General features: G+C 43.1%; 1 protein-coding gene across 1 annotated transcript in view; it reads right to left on the bottom strand.

The window, feature by feature from the left end:
* RTN1 (reticulon 1) overlaps positions 1 to 19,011 on the bottom strand; it is a 123,816-nt gene that overhangs the window by 40,939 nt on the left and 63,866 nt on the right. Inside the window, exons 2-3 of the mRNA XM_021554533.2 lie at positions 11,956 to 12,693; positions 5,095 to 5,844 (exon numbers count right to left, since the gene is read on the bottom strand). Of these exons, the coding sequence (XP_021410208.2) occupies positions 5,095 to 5,844; positions 11,956 to 12,693 (1,488 nt within the window). The remainder of the gene's footprint in view (positions 1 to 5,094; positions 5,845 to 11,955; positions 12,694 to 19,011) is intronic.

Genomic DNA, 19,011 nt, shown 5'->3' on the forward strand with positions numbered 1-19,011 from the left:
AGAGCCCCATAAAAACCAAAGTGAAGCACAGAAAACAGATGGGCCAGAGTGTGGAGGCACTTACAGCAGATGGCACTAAAATATTAAACTAACATTACCGTATGCTTCAGCCTTGGCCTGGCTTGCTGCTGATTGCAGAGCCAGCCTGGTGAGAGCATGCAGATGAGAAACAAGCCTCAGATTGCTAAAGCACCCAACCAAACATCCCCTTCCCATGGAAAAATGCCTCACTAGCAGCTCCTCCAACAGCAGGGATGTGCTAACTCAGTGCAGATGATGTTCAGCTGAACAAAAAAGCATTCCCAGCAATTCAGGTATTTCCCAGATCTCTGCTGGAAAACCATTTTCTTGAGAAACTCTGTAAAATCAGTTTGTCTGTGACACCAAGTGGGGGAAAAGCCCACACTGCTTAGTGTTTGTCCACTGGACACCATGGGACAGCACGAGAGGCACCAGGAAGGAGGGAAAACACCTTCTTCAACCCAGGGCATTTGCCACTGTGACTCCAAACCCAGAGGTGATCCTGACTGCAGCTTCTGACACTCCCTAAGAGACACCAGGATACCCCACAGTGATGGGTGGCCCTGGGCCTTGGTGTCCTTCATGGGTGCTTAGAGCCACAGCAGCCACCAAGGGTGTGCAGTAAGGACACACATTTGTAGGGGAATGTCTGGAGCAGTGCTGTGAAAGCCTTTCATAAGGCATCAACATCAAGATGCTTTGTGTCAGGTTGGCACAGGACTGTGCTGCAGAATAAAGCACTTGAAATGATTAATTTTATTTGACTGTGTGTCCAGCAGGATCCTGCCTGAAGCCTGGGTCCTACCCATTGTGTCATCCAACCTGTGAGTGACAGCCCACAGCCCCAGGTCTCGGCTTTCATTTTCTTAAGTGAAATTCTGCTATAAAGCAAGAACAAAATTAAAATAACCATTACTTTGAATGTCCACATGCCTTTCTTTTTTATATTCCGAGATCAGGCATCTGATCTGAGAGGTAACAAGCTGCTGCATATTTCATTAAATGGATCAAGAAGAAGGATCCTTCTAATACTATCACAGAAGGAGGGGCTGGGGAGAGACATGATCCTCCAGCATAAGGGAGATCTCATCCCAGGACCAGGTCCTGAGGCTGTGGGACACCAGCACAAGGTAAGCCAGGCAGAGAGTGGGCAAAAGGCACCACAGGAGAAGACAGGAAAAGATTCAGCCAAAATGCTCCTTCTTAGTTTGTTTGCCTTGACCCACGCTTCTTGCAAAACACCATGGGCCAAAGGATTAATGTTTCCAGGACAGCAGCTCTTTTCTGAAATTCCCTGTATGCCCAACCCATGTGCAAGTCCAGCACATAATAATTAAAAAAAATAATAAAAAGGAAGAAGAAATTGAGCTGGCAGCTTCCCTTCCTGCAGTGCCACAGCCAATATGCTCCAAGCCCTGTTGTGTAAGGCCTGTGCCCACCCCTGGGTGGAGATGCCAGGAGTGATGAGAGGGCTGGGTGGCTGCAGCTCTTCCTGCTCTGTGTGCTGTGCAGGAGGAGCTGGCAGCACTAACACAGGTAACAACTGCACAGCTCCATCCACAGCCAAGCCCGGGGTGCATCGAGCAAAGCCACCATTCTGACCATGTGGAAAAGCAGGAGAGGCTGCTCGGTGATCAGCTCCATCGAATCCTGCCAGCTGCAGTGAAATGGAGCTGGGAAGTCACTGCCCATTTTTGTTATTGCCACTGGATGGCAACAGACGTTCGGCAGAGATCAGTGTGCAAACCACACACGCCCTTGCTGTGCTCCACCTTGTTATTCAGGGCCATGGCCATGCTGTCAGCATGCCCAGCAGGCACACAGAGAGCTCCAGAACCCACGGGCTGGCAGCTGCACAACCAGCAAGGCTGTTCCTAGGGTCAGGTTGAAGGCTGGGCTTTTCCTTTGCACAGCCTATGCCTTTCCTGCACTCAAAATCAATTTTTGTCTCGCCAGCTCAGAGCGAGCTCTTCTGATGAGCAATGCAAAATACATTAATGCCATGGAGAGGGGTGAAAAATCACCTGGTGGGATTACAGTACCACATTGAAATAGTTAAGGCTTACATTGAAACTGATGGGTGACTGGATTTAAATTCCATATACCTGGCTATGAGCTGGCCAAGGGCCACAGATCTACAGTGGGGTTTCAAAAGCACAGCCAGTTTTGTTGAACAGCTTCACTTGATCTTATGCAACAAGTAAGTAATAGGAAATGATCAAGGGCTTTATGATTCTATATTTAATAAGTACATAGTTGCATCTTGTTAGTTTTTTTCTTAATGATAGATAACCATGACTAAGAATTCTCCAATTTGTAAATGATGACTGTTCCTGCTTTGGGTGACATCACTCTGCTGCTCCTCTGCTGTATGTCACCACCCCTTCTCCTGTTCTCATCACTTTGGCTGTGTGTGGCCCATGCCAAATGCCTGCCAGGTGTCTCTGAGTTGGCACATGGTACAAATGTGATGCTGTGATGTCCAGCTCTGCCAAGACCTTAGCTTGATGCCATGAAAGCTGTCCCTGTGTCCCAGTGCTCTGCCACATCATTTCCCTGCCAGCCAATGTGTCTTGGGAGCACCCATGGGGATGCTCTGGTTCTGCCAAGCCAGTTAACACATTCCTCAGTTCACCTCTGATAACTGATAAAGTGCTGGCTTTCATGTGGATTTATTGTGGATTCTCCAAGTGAGGGACCAGCTCTCCTTTCCCAGGAGAGCCCCATACACCACATTTAACAATTTAAATATTGCCCAAATATAGCAACACACCCGTGACTGGAAGGCATTCTAAACTGAATCCTACCATCATCTAAACTTTCTTATCTTGAACCCAACTTCCCATATCTAGAAATCAGCTTTTAAAAAAGGTGCACAAGTTTTACCAACAATACTATCAAGAGACTCTATGTTTTTGTTTTCCTTGCCTTAGGCACCAGGGTGTCTTGAGAGCAAAAAAGCACATACTGAATTAGTTCTCTTTGCATCACCAAGCAGTAATTAGCTGTCTTGTGAGGAAAAGTGCCTGCCTCTACTGTCCTAGGGAGATAAAGATAGGGAACATGGACACAGGGCCAAAGTCTGCTCATGCACACAGGGATTTTCTCTGACCACCCTATGAGAAAACTATGTTAGCATCACTTTAGGCAATGACAGAAATTAAGTCATGAAACTTAGGCCAAAAAAGTCTTATTATGATTGAGGGGTACTAAAAATTGTACAGATCCTGAAATCTCAAAATTGAGGGACAGAACACTAGCTGTGCACATGACAGTCCCCAACTCCTTTCCCAAATCCAAGATCAAATTCTTAGTGTTCTGTCCACACACACTGGGATTGCAGAGGCCCAACACTAGACTGAAAGAATAGTGTTTAAATTTAATCAGCCCTACAACTTGTAGGATTTGGGCAGAAGCTTGTCTAGTCCTGAAAAATAGGAATTTGGTAAGTGGGAAAAAAAATGGTTTGAGCTCAGACTATTTGTGAGGGAGATGAGATGCACAGCATGACATTGAGAGCTCTGAGAGTCTGCCAGGAAAACACATTTACAAGCAACAATCACGTTTCTTATTCAGACTATTAATGTCATTAGTGCATTACCTCTCAGAATCAGTATTAACATCTTTTGTTTGTGCTGCAGATATTGCAGCCCTCTGCACATCCTGCAAGTTCAGGCCGTCTCCTGACCAGCACACAGGAAAAGGGTTTTAAGTGTCACTCACACACGCCTGCCACATCATGTGGCCATCATGTGGGACACGCCTGCACAAATGTGGACAGAGGAAAAAGATGCTCTTTAAGCAGGGTTGGTTTCTTCCCCTCCTCCAATCTCTACCCAGCTGTTTGCAAAGAAGCAGCAGCTCTTTGAGTTCCAAAAACAACACATCTGACAAGAGCAGTCACTGCCCTCCAGCCCAGCCAGAGGGGTGGCAGAGCAGGGTAGACGTGGGACACTCCCAGTGTCCCTCCTTCCCACACCAGCCTACAAAGCCAGGACACACAAAGTGCTACTTAAAGCTGGCATCTTGCAAATAACATTTTTTTTTTCATGTAGTTTGTGACCCAAGCCCCTTACAGGCTATAGGGACCCTGGCAGTGCCAGCATGCAGTGACCATGTGCTGTCCCTTGGTGCTCAGAGTTCAGCCCAGACTAAAACATGGAGTTGTCTCTAAGGGTTTGGTGGGTCCTGTTAGACCACAGTGTCTGGACCTGGCTGGTTCTGTGCTGGCTTTGAAGGGATCCTTTGGGGAAGCAATTTAAGCTCACCTAGAAGTGTCCTGCCCTTCCCCCTTTCAGGAGGGGGACCTCAGAGGAGCACACAGGGTGTTCCCTAAGTCCTGCAGGGCTGGGATGAGCCACCCACTTCCCTGCACTGCAAGCATCCTCATTATTAAGGATGGAGGGTGTCAGCCACCATGAGAAAGATTTGTTTAAACTGCACCAGCTTCGGTATCACAGATGCACCGAATGGTTTGGGTTGGAAGTGACCTTAAATATTGTACAGTTCCAACCCCACATGCACAGACAGGGACACCTTCCAGCAGACCAGGTTGCTCAAAGCCCTATCCAGCCTGGCCTTGAACACTTCCAGTAACACTCAGACTCACCTAACTCCTCTCCTCCTCCAAGTCTCTTTTTTTTTTTTGATAAATGCATCCTCAAAATCTTTATCCTTACACTTCTGAGATGTGCAGGACAACATCCCTGATTGCACCCCTCCCCTGGGACAAAGCAAGTAAGTATTTAAAAGGTAGGATGATAATTTGTTCCTCTTTGTCCTCCTGATACCTGATGTACAAATCAGCCTTATGGTTCTGCGGTTGCACCATCCTGTAGCTGCGATTAAACTTAAAAATTCTTGCCGCTGGTATTTATTTGTTCCTTAAGAGGATGGGCAGGTCAGTGATGCAGTGTGGATTGTCACAGGCGTGCCCAGCTTCCACCTGAGCGTATCCTGCGCCAGCAGCTCCCCCTGCTCCACACTTCAAACCTCTCCCCTGCCAGGAGCAGGCGCTTCCCCCTCCCCTCCTCTCAGCAGCGCTGCGAAACCCAACGTAACATCTGCATTTACCTTTCTGCTTATTTAAAAACGGCAGTAGCAACGAAGCCAACGGACTTTTTTTGCCAAAGTCCTTGGAAGACACTTTACTTTGGTTAACAACAGTTTCTTCAATGGGTTTCTTCAGTTTTACTCTTTCCTTCAGCTCCTCGGTGCTGACGGCAGAGGTCGGGGGCTCAGCGCTTATTTTTGGCGCAACAAAGGAGCTTTTCAGGTAGGACGAGGACTCCGCCAGGTTCTCCCTGTTCATCCTGCTCTCTGCTATTTTACTGGCCTCGTAGTCTGAGGCGTCGGTGCGCGAGTTGTTCTCTTCCTTGATAATGTCCATGACCTTGGGCTTCATCAGGGGCGAGTCCTGCTCCCTCTTGGGGCTCTCCTCGGAGGCCGAGGAGGCATCGCAGGACTCGATGATGAGCTCGCTGTCGAGCTCCGCCTCCCGCTCCTCCCGCAGGATGCTGTACTGGATGGAGGGGGAGGCGGGCGACGGAGGGGGCCCGCCGATGTGGCCGAAGCTCATGTAGCTGGCGTGCAGCGCCTCCTCGGCAGCCAGCGGGTCCTCCGAGACCAGCTCGATCTCCGAGTCGCCGGACTCGGCGCTGCTGCCGTCGTGCTCGGCGGGCCGGGCCCGCGGCTCCGCCGGGGCGGCCGCGGGGCGCGGCGCCTCCGCGGGCTCCGCGGAGAAGCGCTTCGCCTCCGCGATGGCGCCGATCAGCTCCTCCTCCGACAGGCTGCCCTTGCCCTGCGACTCCGAGCCCGACGGGTCTGCCGCACCGGGGGGATAAGAGAAATGGGAAAAAGTTAATTGTCTTGGTTTCCAGCGGCTTAGATTTTTTTATCTAATTGTATAATTGTATACTCATATTATTGTAATATTTCTATTTATATATATATATATATATATATATATATATATATATATATATATATATATATACATACACACATATATATATATATATATACACACTTATATATATATATATATACACACTTATATATATATACATATATATATACATATATATACATATATATACATATATATACATATATATATACATATATATACACATATATATACACATATATATATAAACACACACATATATATATACACTTATATATATATATACTTTTTATATATATATATATATACACACTTGTATACTTATATATATATATACACATATATATACTTATATATAATATATATGAAATCATAATTATTTATATTATAATATATATTATAATATACATATTATATCATACTACACAATAATATAATACTATAATTAATACTGTCATTATACAATACTACCCAAATCATAAAATAAAATAAAATAATAAAAATTGGAAAAATTATCTTATTTTCTAGAGGCTTAGATTTTTTGTCTAATTATATACTTACATTACTTATATATATTACTTATACTTATATAGTATAAATCATTATATATACTTATATATACTTATATATATTATATAATACTATACAATAATATACTATAATTAATACAGTCATTATACAATATTACCCAACTCAAAATAAAATAAAATAAAATAAAATAAAATAAAATAAAATAAAATAAAATAAAATAAAATAAATGGAAAAAATTATCTTATTTTCTAGAGGCTTAGATGTTTTGCCTAATTATATACTTATATTACTTATATATATTACTTATATTTATATAGTATAAATCATTATATATACTTATATATACTTACATATATAATACTATACAATAATATAATACTATAATTAATACTGTCATTATACAGTACTACCCAACTCATAAAATAAAATAAAATAAAATAAAATAAATAAAATAAAATAAAATAAAATAAAATAAAATAATAAAAATGGAAAAAATTAATTATCTTATGTTCTAGAGGCTTAGATTTTTTTGTCTAATTATATACTTATATTACTGTAATATTTATCTTATATAGTATAAATCATTATATATACTTATATATACTTATATATATTATATAATATTATACAATAATATAATACTATAATTAATACTGTAATTATACAACACTACCCAACTCTAAAATAAAGTAAAATAAAATAAAATAAAATAAGAAACTGTAAAAAAATTAATTATCTTATTTTCTAGTGGCTTAGATTTTTTTGTCTAATTACATACTTATATTACTGTAATATTTATATTATATAGTATAAATCATTATATATACTTATATAAATTATACAGTATTATACAATAATATAATACTATTATTAATACTGTAATTATACAACACTACCCAACTCATAATTTTTTTTTTTATTTAATAATCTTGTTTTCTAGCAGCTTAGATTTTTTATCTAATTGTATACTTATATTACTGTAATATTTATATTATATAGTATATATTATTATATCTACTATATATATTATATAATACTATACAATAATATAATTCTATAATTAATACTGTAATTATACAATACTACCCAACTCATAAAAATTTTTTTAAAAAATGCAATAATCTTGTTTTCCAGTGGCTCAGATTTTTTATCTAATTGTACACTTATATTACTGTAATATTTATATTATATAGTATATATTATTATATATACTTATATATATATATTATATAATTATATAATACTAAACAATCATATAGTACTATAATTAATACTGTCATTATACAATATCATTTTTTATCTTAGTATACAATACTACCCAACTCATAATTTTTTTTTAAATTTAATAATCTTATTTTCTAGCAGCTTAGATTCTTTTATCTAATTCTGTACTATAATTATATAATATTATACAATAATAGAATAGTATAATTAATACTGTAATTATACAATATCATTTTTTTTATCCAATTATACAATACTACCCAACTCATAATTTTTTTTTAAAATTTAATAATCTTAATTTCTAGCATCTTAGATTTTTTATGTAATTATATACTATAATTATATAATACTATATAATAATATCATACTAATTAATATTATAATTACACAATATTCAATGTTTATCTAGCTGACCTCTACTCTATTATTTACCTGACCTCTACTCTAAAACCTCCATCTTACTTTACATATGTTACTATATTCTAAAACCTTAATAAGTTTTCTACTATATAGAAATATATATATTCTATATATATTAGAAGATACATATATTATATATATATATATAAATATATGTTATACTTCTACACCTATAATCTTAATTCTATCATTCAATTTTAAAAACTTTCTCCATAACCTCAAATCAAATCTCTTAAAAATCATTACCTATCGACATAAAAAAATAAAGTAAAATTCTCAATGACCAAAATTCCAACAGGAATCCACACAACAGCAGCACGTTTCCCTCTAGCAGGGCTGGGAGCACAGGCACAAAGTCTCCCTGTGTGGGTGACTGACAGTAACAACAGCTTGACCTTAGACAGCATCTCCCATGCAGGTGTTCATTATAAAAAAAGCATCACTTGCTGAAGAAAAAGCTGAGGTACAAGGCAATGCTGACCAGTGGCTCAACAATGTGATTTTTAACTGGAAAATCCTCAGACAAGAGGAGCATGGGCTCAGGAGACGCGTGACAGCATCAGACTGTCACCAACAATCTGTTCTGGGGACAAAACACACATGGGGCTGCTGGGTTCTGCTGATCCTAACAGCCCATGGGTGGTTACCTGTAGTTTTGCCAAACTTTAGCTTTCAGGTGTGGAAAATTTAGGATCAGAAACTTTTCTCTTTTTTTTTTTTTCTTTCCTTTTTTGGTTTGTTGACTAGTTAGTTTTTTTATTAATTTGGGTTTGTTTTTTTCTCAGAGTGTGGGTGGTGAATTCTCTGTTTGCTTTTAGCTCATTTGGGTCCAAGGATGAAACTTATTTTTTTACTGTAATTCTTAATATCACTATGGAGTATAGTAACAAAAATAATGACTATTTCGTCACCCAAAATTTGGAACAAAACAAAAATATTAACAACCTAGTCTGTGCTTTCAGACTGCAATTCCCCAGTCACATTGACACAGCCATCAAGTGCGCATGGAAATTTGTCCTCTGGGATCCTGAGTGTTCATTCCCAGATTTAAAGCCATTATTAATGTGATGGGGTCACTAAGTGGCACTGCAGGTTGTGAGGAGTCAAGAAAGCCACCAGGAAAATAAATCCCCAAGTTTCCTCCAGCAGATGCTGGTGAAGAGGTCCATGACAGCACGGTGCCTGCAGGTATCACAGGGCTGGGTCCCACAGTGGAGTGGAGGAACGTTTCCATCCCCGTGCTTGCAGGTGACACAAAAATGTCCTTCTGCACCCCAGATTGTGGCCGCAGACAGGATTAAGGTGCTGGTGTTGTTACACCACACTCCTGTCTGGATGCTGGGAATTTTCTGGTGCATTGGGAGCTCCTGCATCCTCCTCTGGCTGCAGGAAGCTGCGCTGCTCTCCTGCATCACCGCATGCCAGCCTGAACGCGGCACGGGTCCAAGCTGGCATGTGACTTGCAGCCCTGGTAGCGCAGCAACGCGCTGTGCCCGGGCTTCACCCTGCTCCTCCCTGTGCTGGCAGAGCACAGCTCCCAGCCCTGGCATTCACCTTGTGAATAAAGCAGTCCTTTGTGGCCAGCAGCGGGGTGTCACATTCGCTGCTGGCGCTGGGAGGTGGGTAAATACCCATGGCCTTTCAGCGCCAGCACAGCACAGACAGACCATGCCTTCCTTCCCAAGAAAGATGAGGGCCAGAGATGAAAAGCAAAACTTTTTCAAAAGTCTTGGTCCAAGCAGGGAGTGACTGGCAGCTTTGCCAGAATGCTTGAGGGGTAGCTAGGAGTCACGACTTTGCTGGGTCGCTGCCTGGGAATAGCAAGGGCAGGTTTTAAATTTCTTCATCACTTATGAATGTGGGAGCTGGGCACGGAACATTCCCAGCTGCAGGAAAAGGGGGGAAATCCAGAGGAAACACCCTTTGGGAGCCAGCCTCTAGAAGAAGATGCCTTCTTCTTTCCTTAACACGATGGACAAGCAGTTTTGATGGGATACAGATAGCCAGCATCCCCAAGGCAGTCTCGAACATCACCAGGACTGAATAAGTAACAGTGCCTGAAGGCCTTAATTAACTTGTAGCAAAAAGTGTAAATCGATGAACAGTGGCACGTCTCAGGAGCAGTGTGTGATTTCACTCAGTCAAATAAAAGAAGAAAAATGTGGCTCTAAAGTCTATTCATTAAAGTTTCTGGCTGATGCAGTCAGAATAAATTCACGGCTGTGGTGGACTCTATCTCCTCTCCCTATGTGGAAATGCACAAATGCTCCCTCACTTTTCTGTAAGAACCAAATATTTCTCCAAGGGCAGGTATTAGTGTAGGTGCCAGACTGCCATTTTAAGGAAATTCTAGTTGTTGGGGGTTTTTTTGGTGTTTTGTTTGTTTGTTTGTTTGTTTTTAATGCTTCTAAATAAAATTGAAGCAATGGAAGTTTCAGCTTAGGGATGTTCATTGTCAAATGTTTATTGTTAAAGGATTTTGATCCAGGACACTGAAATTTAATTTTCAGTCTAAAAATCTGGTTTTCTGTCACTGAACTCAGACAGAAGGAAAAAAAGTATAAACATGGGGTTTTGGTAACCCCCCAATTGCAATCTGGAGTCTTTTAAAGAGACTGGCCCTTTGTCCCTCCAGTCCCATTCGTAAATGAGGTGACAGCATTTCCCTCCTCAGCACATTATAACATCAGCACTTTGACATGAAAACAGCACTGATTTTTAACAACTTAATCTTATTTTCTGCAAGGGCAAAGAGATGCAAATCCAGCCATTAAAATTTTCATTATATCAGCCCAGTCAGTTGCATTGCCCTGACCCCACACAGCTCATTTCTCTTGGGGAATCAGGGCAGCCAGGGTGACCAAGAGACCCACAAACCACCAGGATCCAGCCCAAGCTATGGCCTAGATGAAGATGCCCACAGGGACACTGCTTCCCCTCGAGGAGAGAACCCTGAGGATCTCAGCAGCCCTGGATCCCTTTCCATACAGCAAGGGCAGCCCATCCTGAGCAGCACATTGTGATGGGGAGCACAGTTTGCCTCCTGTTGGAATCTGTGGTATTGATGATTCTCAGATTGTAAAAGTCTCTGTCTTTCTGCCCCGCTGCCAAAGCAGAAGCCATAATTGGTCTGTGCTGTTCCAAGGTTGTTTATTCTGTTTATCTCTCACATGTTCTGCTGCCCTGCCCAGCTCTGTCCTGCAGGGCAGCGTGTGGGGCTCTGCCCTCAGTGGGATGTGACAAACATTAAATACCAGAAACTCCCTGGGCTGGATTTACAATAACGTGCCAATATCTGTCACCTACGTTGGACAGTGTGTCCCCAGCCTGAACCAACAGAAAAATGCCAACACCACAGTGAAACATGGAGGGCATGAAGAAGGAGAAAAAGGACAAGGCACACCCAATTTCCTCCATCTTGTCCCCTTTGAACCCCTAATCTAGAATCCTAAAATTTTACTTTTGCACCCGTGCCACACTTAATTATTACTTATATCAAACCCTCAGAGCTGGTAATTCATCCTTTAAGATTGAAAATTCTTTTCCATGGCCAGAGATCACAGGCAGTGTCTCTGGGGGCTCTGTCCAGGGGTTTTCCTGACGCCTGCCAGGGTCCCGGGGCAGCCAGAGGGAAGCTCTGGATTCCCACAGCCTCCCCTTCCCTTTGGCTACACAAACTGGTGCCAGAGGAGAGCACAAACACCTCCAGCCATGGAGACTTGTCAGTGCCCTCCCGCACCCCGTTAAACTCACCCCAAAAATCCATGGTAATTCTCCAATGTGCAGGGTACAATTGCAACCACTTCTTGAACAGCAAAACCCTCAGTGCCCTGCACCAACACCAGCATTACCTGTGCCAGAGGAAGGTGGTGTGACAGATCCTGGGCTGTCATCCTCCGGCTCTGACACCGTCACCGTTGGCACCACCTCATGGCTCGGCTTCAGGCTGGCGTCCGGCTGAGTCGGGCTCGGCTCTCTGCTGGCAGCTTCCTTGGTGTTTTCTGTCTCAGTGAGCGTGATCTTGACAGGGGTTGTAGCCACAGAGGGACTGTGCTGACCCCCAGACTTTCTGTCTTCCAGCAGGTCTTGTTCCTTGGCTGCCTTTGTGCTCTCCGAAGGCGTCCGTGGAGGCTCAGCGGTGTGGCTGGACCCCGCGGGTGTTCCCCGGTACTTGTCACTAAGGCCTGGGCTCTCATCTTCTGAGTCAGAGTAGTGTGTTTCTTGGTACTTTATTTCTTCTGATCTACTCATGTCCATGTATTTGTAAGCTTCTACTTTCATGGGATCTGCTAAGGTTTTGTCGACTTCAGTAGACTCTGCAGGAGTCATCTCTATTCCTGAGTCTGAGCTAAACAAGCCACGGGACTCAAACCCAGTCACGTCTTGAACAGGATGGCCCAGAGCATTAAAGCCCTCCGTGCTGCCCGAGCAGGGAATAGGGGTGTTTTCCTGCTGATAGATGCCTGTGAAATAGGTGGAGTCCCTCGGGGTGGTGTAGTGGACATCGGAGATCAGGGAGGTGTAGAAGGAGTTGTCCCCTCCGTTGGCAGTGGAGCCGTAGTCGAAGAGATGTGACGAGCCTGTGACACCTGAAGCAAACACACAAAACCACAGAGGCACAGTAAGACACAAGAGCCTGCATGATTTCTGTATCAAACTTTCTGCAAAGCCACACTCACCCCCTGCTGACTTTAGATTTGGTTTGTGAACCAGATTTGACTTTGCTTGCAAGCTCTTGGGGACTGTCTCTTTCTGTACCTTTGGGCAATATAATGGCACATCTGGCACACGAGGCTTCCAGCTGCTGTTCCATCTTAAAATAGCTATAAAGATCCTTATAGTAACTAAGCATTCCTGGCCAATGTTTGCCCAGCCTGTAAATAAAAACTTCCTGTGATTGCAACCTCACAATCCAACCCAGGGGTTCAGCACCCAATATCCTTAAAAGAAATCTAATGTCCAATACTAAACCAATATTTCTTTTTAAATACATAGAACTGGAGGAATTCCATCCTAAGGAAACTTTCCATTATGAAAAAAAAATCTGCCGGACAGAAATTGAGACGGAAAATTGACAAGCAGATTTAGATTATATCTTCTCTTATGAGTGGCCACCCTAAATTTATGAAACGCCGAGGCAGAGACTTGACATCTTCATTTAATGATTTCCACATGTTCAGAAAGCTGTAGCCCATGTGCATCATCTAGAAATCATGCTGGCATGAAGGTGGTTAAACCCGTGCATCATTTTCATGCACTGCCTCTAATTCCCTCTGCCAGGCTCTCGGTTCCTGGGGATGCTGCTAATTAAATTAGAAACAGCGGCCACTCTCCCTCTGCAGCATCCACACAAAGCACAGCTCGAGGACAGGAACAGCAAAATCCTCCACGAGGGAGGCAGGAGAGAGGATTTCTATGAGGGCTGAGGGAATGGGGAGAGGAGGAACAAAGCCAGTGGCTGTAGGAGCTGGTGCCTATAGGAGGGAGCAGCCTGTTAACCCCTCGTGTGCTGAAGCATCACAGGGGCTTGGCTGGTTTTCTCCGACCTCTGCTCGTCACCTGCAAGGGATGTGAGGCTCCTGAGCTGCTCCACACGTGCCTGGGATACCACACACAGTGCAGACTTCATCACAATACTAAAGGGACATTGCTGTAGCTGCAAGCCAGAAGCTGGAAAATATCAATGCAAAAGATCCCGAGCTACTTGCATTTGAGTATTTCACACACAGAGACTGATGCCATCTCCAAACACCACCACAACTGCTTTTCCCCACAGCCCTCCATGCATCAGGCATGTGCAGCTCATTTAGCAAGCCCTGAAGCAATATTTTCCACCCTGTAATACTTCAGAGTTGTAGCTGAAGGCTTTATTTTACTGCACAACCTCACTGGATTTGACACACACACCCCCCAAGCCCTGCACAGAGTGATCATTTCCCTCATCTTATTTCTGCATTGTTCAGAGTTGTGATATCCTACAAGCAATTTCTTTTCCCTGGATCGCCTCTAGGCTGGGAACAACATGCTCCTCCCATTACAAGGGGAAACCTGCTAGCATAGGGAAAAAAGCAGCCCAAAAGTGCCACTCCTTGTTTTTCAGCCTACCTGTGCTACCTGCTCCTGTGTCCCCATCCTCCCTGGCTTTGGGTGCTTCTGCACACAGGATGCAGGCAGCAGCTCCATCCCCACAGCCAGGGATTTGTAGCAGCCTTTGTCACAGGAGAGCACAGAACAAGGGGTGCTGCAGCCAGCAGGTGGAAAATCACCCATTCCCAGTCATTCCCAGCCTTCAGCTGGGTGTTCTCACTGCTGTGTAGCACTGCATAGAACTTATCATAGACACATTTTAGCATCAAGGCAAGGTCTTGCCTCAGAATGGTGAGGGTCACTGTGAGGCTTATTTCCCCCTCTCTACCTATGCACCTTTATATTTGCCTACTCCAAATTTCATCTTCTATTTTCCTGCCAGCTCACTCAGGGCTGCAAGATGCTTTTGTAACTTGCTGCAGGCAGATCCCATCCTCACTGCTCCAAATAACTCAGTCCCAACAGCAAAACTACCTGAGAATGTAGCCTAAGTGGAAAACCACTGTAAAACCAAAGCAGAATAAGGGATAACAGGTTCTACCTGAGGTCATCCAGTGCCTTGCAACAACAGCTCATACCCAGAGCACATTCCTAAATGAACAGTAAGCAAAAAGGGAAAGGTTCTATTCCTTGCCAGTGCTCTTCTTGCTGAACATGCCTTTCTGAAAATTATCCATGAACAGGCTTGGATTTTCACAAATGTGCTGGTTAGCTGGAATTATCTGCTGCATTGTTTACGCCAACATATTCCAGACAGTGAATTGCTGACTACAGACTATTCATGCCTGTTGCTGCCAGTATCTGCTGTTTGTAATTTACTATTTGTGCTGGGTGAGTGGCTGTCTAAACCACAGGGTTTCAGGGCTGCTCTTTCACTAGATGCTTCCTCAGTGCCTCCTGGACCTGGTCCAAAGCCCACTGAATCCACTAGAAAAGTCCCACTGACCCCGAGTGGCTGTGGACCAGCTCAAGGTGGCTGTGGAACACTTACATGAGGACACACTGTCACAACACCATCAATCAAAAATGGATTTTTACCCATTCCTACCAACATCCCACTATTGCTAGGAGAGAGGGAGCACAAACAGAGTCGAAGGAGATTGAAACCACTGCCAAAGCAATATTCACAGATGCTGTTCACAGCTTTCATTTGTGCTTTGTCCACAGTGCATGGCAGCCAGAAGCACAAGCATTTGCAGCTCTTAGCAATGCTGATCAATAGAGCAGTGAGAGGGTTTCTAATGCATTCATGTCAGGTCCTTCATAGCAGGAGTTATAGCCAGAGCAGCTCACAGGAGGGATAAAGTGAGCTCACAGTGATAAAGAGAGGTTGAGAAAATACCATCCTATTCTTTAGGTTATTCCTCAACAGAAAGAAAAATAACCCTGAAGTAGTCATCAACACAAACATCACATTTTCAAGTAGTACAAACCCTGTACTGTAGTGGATGTTAACACAGGAGCTGATTTAGAATGGAATCACTGTCAATCATAAACCCTTTTGTTTTTTCCTGCAGCAGCTTTGCAAATAAAAATGAAACCAAAAAATGCATTTCCTACTGGGGTTGAAGAGGAGAGAGAGTTACAGGGTATGTGAGCAAAGGGAGGGTTCACATTAGCAGGACATATGGGGATCCCAACTCTCAAGGCAACAGCAGAGTCAAAAGCACTGAAGACAGCTGAAATTGCCTAATTAATAGGATTTAATGTAACTCCCTATTTCCTCTGGGATTGATTTAAAGTCGTTGCCAAAACTGCCTCTCATTTGGGAAGTGTGAATCTCTCAGCTATTAGACTGGCTATTAAAGACATGGAAACTGATAATAGCTGAGCAGATTTTTGCTGAAGAATAGTGGACTGAATAGAATAGAGCCTGGTGATTAAGCAATGCCCTCTCTGACTTTAAGTTTATTTGGTTCAATATCCGTGGGAAGGAAAAGCCTTGAATAGCACCGGTAACAGATGACAGTGTCAGGTCTGAATTTATCCTTGTTACAAAGGTTGGGTTTTTAGGGTTTCTTTTTAATCTGGATTTCACTCAAAACTGCCCAAAAACTTGCCTGCCAATTCAGGTGAAGGAAAGCTATTCAGCTCCTGAGAGCAGCAGTTGTGCACTCTCGTAACATGAGCCCCCGGGAAATAATTTCACTTCCTGCAACCAGCTAAGAAGTAATGGGTCTGATTCAATCACTCCAGCCCAGCTGAGATGCTCAGCAAGTTACATGTGTTTTCATCAACTGCAAAGGAAAAAAAAAATTGGAAAATGACTGTTTTGTTTGCTCAGAATAAGTGAATGCTCCAGAAATCCTCTCCTGTGGAACTGGATTTAGAGCTATTTAGCAATTGACACAGGAAATAATTTAGAAATCATCAGTTCCATGCAGAATAGCTCTTAATTCAAGAAAGGCAACTGAAGACCAATTTGGATCAAGGCAAGCTGCTCTGCTGCAGCACACTGGAACAAGGAACAAAAAGTTAGCTGAGGATCACAGTCAAAAAAAAAAAAAAAGAGCAAATTTAAATAAAAAGGGTTCCTTTTTTTCCCAACTAGAGTATTCTTGGCCTTATTAAAATTGATCACTTCAGAATATTGTGCTCAACTTTCAAGAAAATAACCTTATTTCATATTAACCTGTCAAGCTTCACATGCAGCTCTGGTGAGATTGTCAGACTGACATTTGAGGGAGCTGGTCTAGTGGAAGGTGTCCCTGACTACAGCAGAAAGGTTGGAACAAGATGAGCTTTAAGGTCCCTTTCAACTCAAACCATTCCATGATTCTGTGGTGTGAAATTTCAGTTCCCCAAAACAGCTGACAACCCCTCAATGCAAAGTTCTGTATTTATTGCATGTCACCAATTTGCTCAAAATTAATGATTTTTCAGAAGAAGAGAGGGGAGAACTAATCTTTAATTAGGTGATGCAGCTTTTACAGCCTGGAGCTGTGCAGAGAAGACAAAATTATTTTGGTTGCAAAGGGAGGAATCAAGGTTTCAGTGATCTTTTCAGACAAAAGCAGAATAGTGGGAACAAGCAGCTTCCAGCAAAGTCCTGTAAGTCTTTTAAACAGTTGGCTCTGACTTTTTGCTTTGGATATTGAGCTTCAGGAGTCACTACTGGCTGCTCCAGTGCTGCAGAGATGAAAGCTTCCAGAAGCAGGGTCTTCCCAGCTCTTTCCCTTGTCCACCCTGTCCCATTTCAACAATCCCTGACCTGTAGTAATTAATCAATTAGAGATATAATTTCATTTTGATCACTCAGCCATGATCATTAGGAAAATGTATCTTCCTGCTTTCTTCCAAATGCACAACAAAAGTAGGTATTAAATAGTCCTGCCTTTCTTTTCTGTACCAGATTTACAAATTTGTCATCAGCTACTACTAAAAAGCCTTTGCTTGACCTTGGCTTATTTTTATTCCTCACACTTGAAAATGAGGGGGAAAAGGGAAATAACTTTTCCTGTTTTTTGACCCTGATACATGATGTCTCATTGTGTCCTTTTAGTTCCCCAACTCAGTTACTTTCCTTTTTAAAACTCATAATGTCTTACTTCAGTCTCACCTGTATCCATACACATTGTTATGCAGATGTTCAGTCTTACATCACTTTTCCTCTCCTCTTTACCTTACCCAGACCAGCAGTCCCAAGTCTGTCCCTAAATTCAAAGTACACAATTTCCTTGGATCCAGACCAAGCTGTTCTTCCCTGTCTGCTTGATTTCAAATTCAACCCAAACCTCAGGAAACTCCAGATTTCCCAATGTCCTTGGCTGGCACCTTCCTGGCAGTGGCAAGGGCAGCTTGCATGAGTAGCAGAGGCATCTCTCAACCCCAACCTGTGGGTCTCAGATTCAGTCAAAGAGAGAAACAGGAGTTTCTAGCCAGGCAGAAGCCTGGGAAAGAGCTGGGAAAGAACGTAAATAATTCTTTATCTCTCTTGTTTTGCACATTGTTTATAGTGAAGTTCTATCACTGTGCATCAAGCACTGTACACGAATGGTGAGAGTTGTTTGCACTTCAGGTCCAATGGAGTTGGTCCTCACAAAGCTCTGTATAAAAGAGCAGGATATTTTGAATAAACCAGAGTTTTACTCTCAGCAGCCTTCTGAGTCAGAATCTCTTCATTCCCATCCTGCCTCAACAGTGACACCAGCCCAAATCATACCCTGCTTCAAAAGAGTCTGGCCACCCTCAGGGATTTCTGAGTGTACCACTTGGGAGTCATCTCTGCGTTCTGCAGGACCTTTCTGCGTGAATTTTCTAACCCCAAACACTTTGATATCCAAACAAAACTCAAAAATACTTTAGTAATCGTGCACCAACGCGAGTAGAGCTTGACACCCAAATGGCTGAAAGCTCTCACACCAAGCAGAGGCACCACTGAGCTGTGGATAGCACTGCTGGATCAGCTCCCAGTGTCCCCTGGATTTGCCTTTCTCAGTGGCTGGAGCTGTCAGCCCCGAGCTGTCCCACCTCCTGCTGCTCTGGGCTAGACAGAGGGAGCAGCGAGCTGCCTGCAGGAGAACTGCAGCATCCCTGGGAGCAGTGCCAGCTATTCCCAGCTGCCAGGAGATGGTGCTCGTTGTTTTAGCTCGGGATTCCCAAACCCACTTGACGGGTTGGCAACATCCTCTCCTCCAGAACTCTCAGCATCCTGTCTGCAGCAAAGATCTCTCCCCACAAATGGCATTGGCAGACATGAACGGCCACACCCCGAGAGTCATCTGGGGATTCTTTTGCACAAGAGATGCTGCAGGAAAAGTGGATGGATGGGGAGAGTGCATGATCCTATTCTGTTACTCCTCCCCGTGGTTCTCTGCAGG

Source organism: Lonchura striata, chromosome 6, assembly GCF_046129695.1.
Source record: "Lonchura striata isolate bLonStr1 chromosome 6, bLonStr1.mat, whole genome shotgun sequence".
Classification (NCBI taxonomy): Eukaryota; Metazoa; Chordata; class Aves; order Passeriformes; family Estrildidae; genus Lonchura; species Lonchura striata.